Source organism: Gigantopelta aegis, chromosome 10 (genome assembly GCF_016097555.1).
Source record: "Gigantopelta aegis isolate Gae_Host chromosome 10, Gae_host_genome, whole genome shotgun sequence".
Classification (NCBI taxonomy): domain Eukaryota; kingdom Metazoa; phylum Mollusca; class Gastropoda; order Neomphalida; family Peltospiridae; genus Gigantopelta; species Gigantopelta aegis.
This window is the reverse complement of record NC_054708.1, coordinates 37,594,947-37,607,917: the sequence shown is the minus strand read 5'-3', so window position 1 is coordinate 37,607,917 and position 12,971 is coordinate 37,594,947. Positions and strand designations below refer to the sequence as shown.

At 34.1% G+C, this 12,971-nt stretch overlaps 1 protein-coding gene across 2 annotated transcripts in view; it reads left to right on the top strand.

Moving 5' to 3' along the window:
* LOC121382727 (adenylate kinase isoenzyme 5-like) overlaps positions 1-12,971 on the top strand; it is a 121,173-nt gene that overhangs the window by 32,742 nt on the left and 75,460 nt on the right. For both annotated transcript variants that reach the window (XM_041512281.1, XM_041512280.1), the window contains exon 8: positions 1,795-1,816. In XM_041512281.1, the coding sequence (XP_041368215.1) occupies positions 1,795-1,816 (22 nt within the window). The remainder of the gene's footprint in view (positions 1-1,794; positions 1,817-12,971) is intronic.

Here is a 12,971-nt window from a genome sequence, read left to right as displayed (position 1 = left end):
TTACAATGAGGATACAATCCATGTTATGTGATGTAAAGCACATTCTGTACAGTAACTACAAAGCTACTCTTCATGGGATGCAGGACATGGCTGTGTTAACACATGATACATGCTGAGGATTCTTCTCTTGAGGTTATTTTTGTCAGCCAGCAGCATTGTGTTCAGCAGTGTATATTTATATGTATATCTTGCACACAAGTTTGACCTTTTTACTTGGCATGCAGCATCAATAATATTACTAGCAAACACTGGAAACAGCAAATTCAGGAACAGTCCAGCAGCTGCACTACTTTATTGATTTATTGGGGGAAACCCAGGAAACTAAATATCTGTGATAGTTTGGTTACCAGTCATCATTTGCTGTAAGTAATGAAACAATATCAGTAACATTGTCATCTTGCATATGTGTATGATTTAGTTTCATTTCCATATTTAATAAACTAACAGAGTACAGATCGGTTTGCAGAACACACACCAGTACTTTGAACTTGTTAGGTACTAGTGCTTGTATAGTGTTTCTATATTTTACCATGTCTAAAGTCAGTCAATTTACAAAATTATTGAAACTTTCAATCAATTTGTAAATTGACTAATATTTTAATTCACTTAAAATCTGTAGCTTGTTATGCTTTCACACATGTTGAACACATGCTGTTGAAATTAATAACCATGATGATTAAAATAAGCAAACATTACGCTGTATATTCTGGATGATATTGTTTCTTGTTATATTTACAACATCGCTAATTGAACATTTGGTAATATAATTATGTTTGAGGGTACGGATAGATCACGTACATTGGAAGATAGAAAATGGCTTAGCCGAAAATAAATACAATAAATACATTTATAGATTATTTCAGTATATTTTATGTTATTTTAAGCAGTTTGTATTGCACAAAAACCTCTTGCTTCAGACTAGGACACTCTCCATACATAGGTGTTGACAGGTGTTGATTGTAACCAGTTGCAAACTCTGGGTCCTTTGTTTTAATTGGAGTGTAATACCTTGATGATGGCTCTCTCACCAAGAATGGTGCTGTCGTAAAACGTCTGTTTAATCTATTGACCGGCTCAGCGACTTTGACAAATGTGTAGCCTAGTGGCAGTGGATTGACACTACTGTTGGTCAGACTTCAGTGACTGGCGATATACTTAGGCAGACTTTAAAATCACAAACGTTTGAAACACCAGCCATATTGACCAGTATTTATTTATTATTTTAAATCATGCACGAGATACCAATGTCTGGGCAGGCCGGTCCACTTGATGATAGGAATTTGTTCCAATAATAGAAATGGACAGGTGCTTCAGACCGACAAGAATGACAAAAGGGGAACCGGCAAACGCACATTTAAAAAAAAAAAATCGGTCCCAGACTGGGAGAAAATTACTTTTCCCCAACCCTGATATATATATATTGTGTGTGTATTTGATTGATCATTATAAAAAGCTACATTTCCTTGTCAAAGCATGCAACTCGGATTTGACACACATGTAGTACATGTATCTATGTTTTGATCAACTCAACATGAACATTTTCAGGATGTCTGCTTTTGCTATTTGTAATTAACATAACTAATTAACGAAAACTAAAATTTTAAATGCCAAATTATTCCTTAATTGAACATGTAGATAATACTGTAATGTAATATTTGTATTTTCTCCATAACATTTACGTGTTTTCCTTCTCATATTTTACAATGTGTTATTTACTATTTTGCATCTATGTACTAGCTTAGACGATTTAGTAATAAAATGCTAAAAAAAAAATTTGTTTTTTTGTTTTTTTAGGAAATGACCACACAAAAGGATGGTGAGTAAACTTTTTTTTTTAATTTTCATACTTTCAAGGGGGGCAAATTATCAATGCGAAAATTAGTTAGATATTGTTTTAATTCATAACTTTGTTTAATCTCTGGTTTGAGAGGATCTACAAGCATTTCGCTAGAAGCAGAGGCTACAGTTTGTTGATCATCATTATGAATGTTTACATGTATGTTCATGATCAAATTATAATGTCACAATTTTCACACTAATTTTCTTCACTAACATATTTCCCTTTAGGATAATAGGATGTTAAATGAGCTTCCATTTCTTGTCATGTTATATCCTGAGTTCAATAGGTTTCACTTGTTCCAAACTTTAGTCATCTTATATCCTGAGTTAAATAGGTTTCACTTGTTCCAAACTTTAGTCATGTTATATCCCGAGTTAAATAGGTTTCACTTGTTCCAAACTTTAGTCATGTTATATCCTGAGTTAAATAGGTTTCACTTGTTCCAAACTTTAGTTGGTGACTGAAAATTATTTCACGAGGGATCAAAAATATAATATGAAATGGTAGCGAGTTTCATTATTTTTTTAATTTATATTTTGGAAACAAACCCCACAGAACATAGACTTAACAAAACAAAACATCTTCCCTTTGTGGAAATGGACAACATGTATATGAAATAATACCTGATTCATTCAAGTAAACATGTATGGTTCCAAATTAAATTGTGTAATTTTTCATTGTTTAAAAACTTAAAAGTTTGTTCTGTTTAATGACACTACTAGAGCACATCGATTTATTAGTCATAGGCTGTTGGATGTTTAATATCAACAAGTATATTGGTATACAGTGAAACTTCTCTAAACCGGACACTCATAAACTGGAATTCCCTCAAAACTTAACTTATTTCATAGTCCCATATTTTATGCAGCTTTAAAGGAAACATGTCACGTAAACCATATTTGGCACCAACCATGTACAATTAATTATAAATTGAATCACCTAAAAAAATTTTTTTATAAAAAATTAATTACTTAAAATATCTCCATAAAAGAACCCCAGATACGAGCTCTTAGCGGAAATTGCCGATCTTTAATGAGCAGGGCAATCACGAGGTCCCTGACGTCAGAGACGCGTCGCTTGATCTGAAGCCTTACACTTAAAAGCATTAGTCCGTACCACTCATAAAGAATCTAAGACTTGCACAGCTTACCAAAACAATGAGTGTTCGTTCGCAAAACGTTTTGCCGTATCAATATGAGCTGTTAGTAAATGAAGAAAGACACACATTTACTTACAACAGTGATACTGAAGAAAAAACGGATAGCGAGTCAGAGGGTGGAGAAACTGATGGTGCCAGACCAGACCGGTCGACCAATTTACAGCCCGGAGCCCGAAAGTAACCCGGAGACAAAACCAAAACTCGGATGCTAATGCCGAGGTGTATACTGTTCATATTTAGCATAAAAATACACCTCGATATGATGTATTTAAATATGTAAAAAAATATAAATGTAGGACAAAATATTTTTTTTTTTTTTTTTTTTTTTTTTTTTTTTTTTTTTTTAAATATCGCATTTTTTATGTTCGGGCTGTACATAATGAAATCTGTATGCACAGTGTAAACAAACGCTCTAATTTACGACAAGGCGCTTCACTTTCGTTAACCTGGCTTGTAAAACAACATAAATGACTTGAGAGTATAATCAACTTTTAAACTAAATATATTTCTATTTGCATCAATAGAACGAAATGGGGTTATAGTATTTTTCTCTCATAAAAAAAAAAGTAGCATATTATTAGGCCTATTGGTAGGGTGCGTTAGAGTAAAAACGACCACTCACGATACCCAAGTGATAATTTTCTTTTCTTTGGTACTACGTAATTGGTCAGTTTTGTAATTTTAGATGGGAAAGTCTACTTAATCAAGGGTTTTACAGCATTATTTACAGTAATGAAGCAGGGCGGCTGATAATGTCCATTAACATTGTACTATAGTCGCGACAGGTTACGCCACAATACCCTGTAATCTTAAAAAAACGGGCACGTATTTTGTACGCATGTCTAGACCGTGGTAATCACTTACCTGGTCGATACCCTGCAATATACACCTGCCAATCAGGAATCACATGTGCAGGCCACGGAAAGAAAGGACCAATTAACTAAAACAACACTCCGATTCTCAAGTCAGCCCATGGATGAAACATAATAGTTATTTCGACACCGACAGTAGTGGGGTTTTTTGTATTGAACTTCGTGTTGCTTTGGGGCTTCGGGCGATGAGGAACGTTTTTGTAACGTATTCCGCCCGAAGATTAAAAACATTATTTAAAATTATTATTGTTTTCTACACGTTTTTTAAAAACATATTTAAATACATCGTACTGAGATGTATCCTCATGCCAAATCCCATGTTTGTATATGCCATATTTAATTACTTATTGACGTTTCCTTCTTCGGACGGTGAATACAGATTTTGTTATGTAGGCCCTAACATGAAAAATCTTTTTTTTTCCAAAAAAATAAATAAATAAAAAATTCTACATTTTTGTTTTAACATATATAAATACATCATGCTGAGGTGTATCTTTGTGCCAAATATGTACAATGTACACCTCGGCATTCGCAACCGAGTACTGTTTTTGTCTCCGGGTAACGTTCGGGCTCCGGGCTGTAATTAGGCGGACACCAAAGTACTATGCGGTGTTGGTGTCCAATCTTTTCTTTTGCGATAAAATACACGCGTCTTTCTTCGGATACAATCCTTTGGAAAACCATAAAAAGACAATCCCGATCGTTTAAACTGTTTATTTTTACACCCGAAGGCCGCGAAGTACGGCACTGTTGGACTGAAAAGATCGTAAGCCCCTTACTCCATATATAAACAGTTAACAACAATGGAAGAGTACAGCGGCTCTGACGTCACTTCCCTTTTTTTCCGAACGCTCACGAAGAAATATGCATAAATCGTACTTTGATACTGGTTAGCTTAATTTCTTCATTTTAAGTTAACTACACGTATTTTATTGTTATAAAGTTATTTGTATATTATTTTTATATCATTTTTCTTTTAAAATGAGCTATAATATGGTCTCGTGTCATGTTTCCTTTAATCACAGAAATGACCAAACCAATACCAAACCAATTATCTGATCCTGTTATGTTTATACAATGGAAATTTTACCTCTGATAACCAAACCGTCAAATATTTTGATGGAGTGTCACCTGTCTCAACCATACCAATCAATTGGCAAAGTGGCAGTCTTACTGACAATACCAGTTGATATGTGCATGTTTAGATTGTGTCTGGGTGTCTGTTGAACAGTATACCGAGAGTTTGGTTATTTTGATTGTCATTCAATTAAGACCTTTACATTTGTAACAGAAATAAACATGCAGTGCACTATAGTTGTGTTTATTGGGAATGAGATTATTACCTCTTCATAACACATTTGTTGCTGTTTATATCTGATTATTTTACAGATGTATAACGAACAAAGTAACCATGAATTTAATTCACTGCATTCTCCTAATTTCTGTTTCACAATGTTTATTAAGCCAAATAATTAGTCAGCGTCTGTTTTCCATGGTATGCTTTGTTGATATATGTCAATACCATTTCATTTCCATATTGATTATCCAAACGTTCGAACATCCAGTAAAACAGCATTGTGTAGAATTGTCACTGGATGATAAAGTTAAAATTATTTTTTAAAATTTGTTTTGTTTAACACTGTTTAATATTTAAAGCACATTGATTTATTAATCATTGGCTATTAGATGTCAAACATTTGGTATTTTTTTAATGTATGGTCTTAGAGAGGAAACCTGCTACATTTTTCCATTAGTAGCAAGAAATCTTTTATATGCACAATCCCACAGACAGGATAGTACATACCATGGCCTTCGATATACCAGTCATGGTGCACTGGCTGGAATGAAAAATATCTCGATGGGCCCACTGACAGGGATCGATCCCAGACCCACCACGCATCAAGCAAGTAAAAAACCCTAAATATATCCACCTTTTCTGTGCAATCCATGCTTTAAGAAAAGCTGCATCTCATCAATTCCAGAACTTTGGTCTGACCAGAGACTGACCGTTTTTTGTGTATGTGGCCTATAGTTAACAGAGGTTTAATAACATATGGAAATTGGACTGATTCAAAAGCTATTTTTTAATACCTCAGTAAATCGAACATCCGTCTAAACTGAACATTTTATTCGGTCCCAAGGGTGTTTGGTTTAGAGGAGTTTCATTGTATTTATTTAAGAAAACGGTTAAAATGTGATGGCTATTATTTATATCAGGCACAGCCACTGAATCCACCCTCTTGTGAGCAGGTTAAAATGTGATGGCTATTATTTATATCAGGCACAGCCACTGAATCCACCCTCTTGTGAGCAGGTTAAAATGTGATGGCTATTATTTATATCAGGCACAGCCACTGAATCCACCCTCTTGTGAGCAGGTTAAAATGTGATGGCTATTATTTATATCAGGCACAGCCACTGAATCCACCCTCTTGTGAGCAGGTTAAAATGTGATGGCTATTATTTATATCAGGCACAGCCACTGAATCCACCCTCTTGTGAGCAGGTACTTACATAATACTTCACACATCAACTCAGGTATTAAATTAAGCCCGTCCAGCATTAACACAGCACGTCAGCAATGATGCATCAATAAAGATGTGCATCAAAAAGATAAAAGACAAAAAGAAAATGAATGGTATTTGAAAATAACACTGCTACATGTCTTAGGCCTATGGACGTAACCAGCTTTAGGTACCTGTATACCTACCACTGGTATTTTCAATCACTTTTCTTATCACTGACCAAACATTGATGGTCATTTCCAGGTCTAATATAATCCATTGATTGAATGTCCTAAATACATGGATGTTTCTGCATTTCTGTGATTAACCCTTTTCCGTTAATATTTAGTTTTGGCTTTGGGTGTTTTTGTGTGCGTCGGACCAGCAAGCAGGAAAATAGCTTTTTGAATGATTGGAAAAAAGTGATGGTGACACGCTGTTGACACACTGCACTAGTGTTGGGCAGGGTTTAGTCTTAGAATTGAAGAAATGAACATTCCAATATGTTGATTTTTGCGATAAAATGGGCAGCGTCACAATGTTCTGTAATATTATCCATCCCAGTATAAGCCAAAAATAAGTATACATTATTTTCTGATACAAAGTAAATCACCATGGTCAAACTGGCTACAAAACAAATTGAAATACAGTAACTGTCCAATGATGTTTTGCCCCTGCTATATAGTTCTGAAACCTACTGAAATGATAAAATGATAGTTTACTTAGTTAATTGGTCAATTCTTTTAATTGCCTTCATCTGCAATTTCTGTTTGGCATGTGTGTATTACATTTTCAACTGCTGTAATAATAATACAGTTTGGGGATTGGCCAATTACAGGCTGATGCCAATATTAAGGCCTCTCCAAGGATTTTACAAAATATTATTTATAGTCATCAGTGTTCTCGCTGGGTGAAAATTAAAGGAGGGCGGCCACTCAGCACCACACCCTTCAAAAAAAAAACGAAAAGCAAAAAGACAAAACAAAACAAAAAATGGGGGAGCTTGGTGGTTACCATGTTGTTGTGTGTTGATAGACTTTGTGGAAAGACATAATCCTTATTTTGATTACAAAATGTTTATTTGAAATACAAGCAGACTCGTCTTTTAATTGAACCAAAGATATGTTATCGGTCTGATATTCACTGGCAGTTCCAGTTTTGCTGGACCGATCAAAGTTTTAATATTATTATTTTAATAAAGATTTCAAGATATACTAAAAACAAAAAAGACATTTGTGTGATCCCCTAATGTTGAAAACATTTTTTGTTATTCCCATCTTCATCAAATGAATCGATCGCTGTGATAAAATATTATCGCCAACTGATAAAAAGTAGTTTCGTTTTTGTAGTGGCGGTGTATATATTATTTGGCACCCAAGATGAATGATTTTAATGCCAAACACTACCACTTCCGTTGATTTTATAAGCGGTGATATCCCCCCAAAATGAAAAGTTTACAATATTTTATAAGAACTGCTGAATAAACAGAATGACAGAAATGACAGAAAGTAAAAATCGTAAGTTACAATCAATTATATCTGTAACTGAGGACAAAATATCAGACGACGGTTAGTGGAAACAAAAGATAGAGTGACCGTTCTGATCACGTGACAAATTTGACGCCAAATAAGTGGGGTTTTTTTAGTCAGAGATTGCCGAATCCATTAAAAATTTAAATGTTTTCATTGCTCAAATAAAATATAACTTTTATTGTTTGTATTAAACATACAAATGGATACAGGTATGGGACAAAATAGAGGCTGTTAAAAATACTATTAAATTATGTTACGGTAACTGTCGTAACTGTTTCGTCAGTTGCTTTTTCGTACACAACGCGGCTTGTTTCCTTTGATGTCCAGTGTGCAGACTGATTGAAGTGTTTTTTTATGTGTGGGAAAAAAGTGTGCATTTGGAAATAGCGGAGATAGGTGCTGGAAAATATAGTAGGGTGCTGGAAAATAAAGGAGGGCGGAGAACGTGAAAGGAGGGCGGCAAAATGCAATAGCAGGGCGGGCCGCCCTGCTTAAATGGAGCAGCGAGAACACTGGTCATCATGCCATGTACATGGTTTCTCTAGAATTTTCACATTCTTTGGAAAATTTTGGGGGAAAAGAAGAAAAGAAGCTAGAGAAGAAAGATAAAGGAGGAGGAATGGTTGCTATAGTAATATGATATTTTGTTTTTCTTCTTTGTACACAATGATACATTTTGTATTTGTATTTTCAATCCAAGCTCTTGGCATCAGAATTTATGGACTAAGTCCATAGCAGATGGTGAAGACTGCTTCTTTGTTACCTTATTGCACTGCACAACATGGTTTTATGCATATACAAGGGTCAAGTTAATCATTCGACTCTGTGTTTTTATATATACGCTTCTATAATGTTGTTTTCTCCATAATTTGCATAATGCTGTAATAGTTTGTGCAATCATAGATAACATGCCTTTTTGTCAACATTTTAATGACAGTAAAAGGTACATTTATTCTCTATCGATATACGTAATGCGAACTGGACATATTGAGAACTTTCACGACCATACCTAGATAGTGGAAAGTAGTGCAGTTTTAGAAAAGGTATAAAAGTTGTGATTTGGTTTATAAAATCCCTCTTTTTACCATAAACTACGCTAGATTGGATCAAAAATGTTCATACAGACCGTACTAAATTATGTGGAACTGAAGTCCCACCAGACATATAACTGCAGACACAACCTAATCATTAGATATGCAAATATAGCTATATGTGTATTAACAGCTTCAAATTGAAATCATTAAACTTTGTGCCTTTTTGATTAAGGATTATTTGTGAATTATGTTGGGATTTGGGTTTGTTTTTGTGAGTGTAAAGAAACAAATACTGAATAGGAATTAAATGTACTATTTGCAAAAAACTATGCTTTAAATAAGTGAACAGGACAACAGTGATGGTTGATATTTTAAATAACTAAACAGGACATTAATGATGGTTGATATTTTAAATAACTAAACAGGACATTAATGATGGTTGATATTTTAAATAACTAAACAGGACATTAATGATGGGTGATATTTTAACTAACTGAACAGGACATTAGTGATGGTTGGTATTTTAAATAAGTGAACAGGACAATAGTGATTTTTGATATTTTAACTAACAGAACAGTAAACTAGTGATTGTTGATATTTTAAATAACTGAACAGGACAATAGTGATGGTTGATATTTGAACCAAGTAGACAGTGCTGTCTATTTATATACTGATGGAAAAAATAAACGCAAGTTCAGTTTTGGTAATATAACTTTTTTATCTGTATACCAAATGTAGTAACATTTAACACATAGCTACCACATTGTACTGTCTAAAGAATCTTTGATTAAAATTGGGTCAAGCATGAGCATGTGTGAAGCTGCATGCTTTTTACCGATTTGTCAAGAAAACGTGCATCTGGGCCATTACCACATGTTATGGACTTGAACACCATACAAAATCAAAGTTTTGAATAGCACACATCGAGTACACAACATTTCATTTCAGCACAATTGAAAAACAAAATGCCATGAATGTTACGAGTTCAACTTAAGGACACCACGTCCCTACATTGGTCTGCAACTTACACCCAGGCAATGTCAACGTCAATTGCAATGGCTGCGTGCACATGCACCAAATCGCACATTTTGAGGGTTTGCTTAACTTCCTCAACCAAAACAATGCCCCAGTGCTCGATTGGCAACCCTACAGTTCAGATTGAACCCAATCGAGCATTTGTGGGATGAGCTGGACAGGACTGTCAGGAACTGCGTCATCGTCCTAAACAACGTTGCTCAGCTCACGCAGGCCTTCTTCATGAGTGGAATAACATCCCACAAAGGACCACAAACAACTTGATTGGGTAAATGGTAAGGAGAGTTAGAGCAGCAACTGCAACCCGAAGTGGCACACACTGTATTGGTTGGGATCAGGAAATGGTGTAGGGTACCTACATTTCAACATTATCCATGCAAATGCCGTCTATGATAATACAACAAAACTTCTCAAAATTTATTCAGTATTGAAGACATGCACATGTAACCAAAAAATCCAAACCATGAAATAATCACCAATAAAACATGTGGAATATTTACCACTGAAAAAAACCCTTGAGTTTTTATTTTCCATCAGTATAATTTAAATGGTCAATAGTGATGGTTGATATTTTAAATAACTGAACAGGACAGTAGTGACGGTTGATATTTTAAATAACAACAGGACAATAGTGATGGTTAATATTTTAACTAACTGAACAGAGCAATAGTGATGGTTGATATTTTAAATAACTGAACAGGACAGTAGTGATGGTTGATATTTTAACTAACTGAACAGGACATTAGTGATGGTTGATATTTTAAATGACTGAATAGGACAATAGTGATGGTTGATATTTTAAATAACTGAACAGGACAGTAGTGACGGTTGATATTTTAAATAACAACAGGACAATAGTGATGGTTAATATTTTAACTAACTGAACAGAGCAATAGTGATGGTTGATATTTTAAATAACTGAACAGGACAGTAGTGATGGTTGATATTTTAACTAACTGAACAGGACATTAGTGATGGTTGATATTTTAAATGACTGAATAGGACAATAGTGATGGTTGATATTTTAAATAACTGAACAGGACAGTAGTGATTTTTGATATTTTAACTAACAGAACAGGTCAGTGGTGATTTTTTATGTTTTAAACAACAGAACAGATCAGTGGTGATGGTTGATATATAGAGATTATTATACGAGCTTGTGTGTCATACTGATTTTACGAAACGAGTGTCAGGATTTTGGTATTGCCTGAGCGAGAGCGAGGGTAATGCATGAATCCTAACACGAGTTTCGTAAAATCAGTACGAATCACACACGAGTGTAATAATTTCTTTATTATCCATATTTTATTATTGTTTTCTTATGAATAACAAAACCCAACTCAAAATGTTTCAGCCACAACTAGAAGGAGATGACGAAATGACGTCATATTTCAAATGCACAGTCTGAGCTAGGACTGCATGGAGAAGCAACGTCATGTTATTACGTCATTACACTTGTTATTACACGTGTGCTTCATATGATTATTATTAACTTGGTTATGTTGGCACTTTTGTTATTAGCATTTAATGGATTGCAACCCATGTCACCTTATTGCTCCACAGGAATTAAAACTTACTCCAACAAATAACTTATAACCCTTAAAATGATATTGAACATTATCAGCTATTTTGAACTGCATGTAGATTTCTTCACTTGTGTAATTTCACTGTATATAAATGTATTACTTTAACAGTATATTATAAACTATCCAGTTATGGAATCTAGTAAATAAATTACATTCATGTTTAGCCTCATATGCTAGTAAAAACAACTGACAGGTTTTATTTGACAATAAATAATTCTGTAAAACTATTGCTTAAGTATAGTCTGTCCCATCTAAAATTACAGAACTGACTAATCAAGTAGTTCATAAGAAAAGGAAATTATCATTATGACCTCATTTGACATACATGGTGATCGTGGGTCATTGTTTTTACTTGAACATACTAGTTACTAAGTATGCATTTTTTTCTCTCTGGATTTTTATCACAGGAACAACCCTGTTTGTTCATCTTGTTAAAACACATTGAAATATGTTTGATTAAATACTTTATTAAATTAACTTCTGTAGGCATTTATGCTTGTTTACAAATTAGACTTGTTAAAGCGAAGCACCTAGCTTGCCTTATATTACTGTGTTTGTTTACTCTGCATGACATACAGAAATAGTTTACACAGTATTGGAAGTGACATCACTTTTTGCCAAGCTGAACTATATGCTGGGTCGACCAAAAAACCCCAAGATGGCTGCCCCCAATTATCAGGAATAATTGAGGGTTTTTAAAAAATTAATTATACTGTTGGTGGTCCAAATATGCATCTTTTCAACACATAATTAAGGCTCATATTTCACCTGAGTATCCCTTTAAGGGAAAAGATTGCTAATTATTTTTAAGTGTTAATTTAAAGATATTACAGTACATATTCATTAATTTTTCATTCTCTTGATGTTAAACTGATTTCATGTCTTATTTGGTAGTTATTACATCACCATGTATAGTAGTAGATAAAGAGGGCATTTATACATTGTTGTAGGAATGGGGGTAAACCCCTTTTGGTTTTGGTTGTGAGAGGCAAATTTATATGACATTTTTCGTTTTGGTGTTCTGTGTTCTTGACAAAAGGTTTTTTATACATAACCCTGTGACTTACAGAAACAGTTAAAGAAGAAATTATTGTGTCAGCAATTATTCCAGAAACCACAAAAGTAACAGGAGAAAATGTTGCAAATCCAAGATACAGTGCAGTTTTAGATAGTGCCATGGACAGTGCCAGGTATACTTCCATTTTGTTTTTGTACTATAAGCATTATCTAATTTCTTACTAAAGCAGGGTTTCTAGAATTTTCTAAAAATCCACTATGGTTATATTACAAATCAAGGCAGTTTGTTACAGTTTGTAACAGCTTGTATTGTTTTACTAGTCAAGTCAGGTACATGTATACTGAAAAAAAGGGAACACGTATTTGAGACCAAATTTAACTCACTGCTAGAG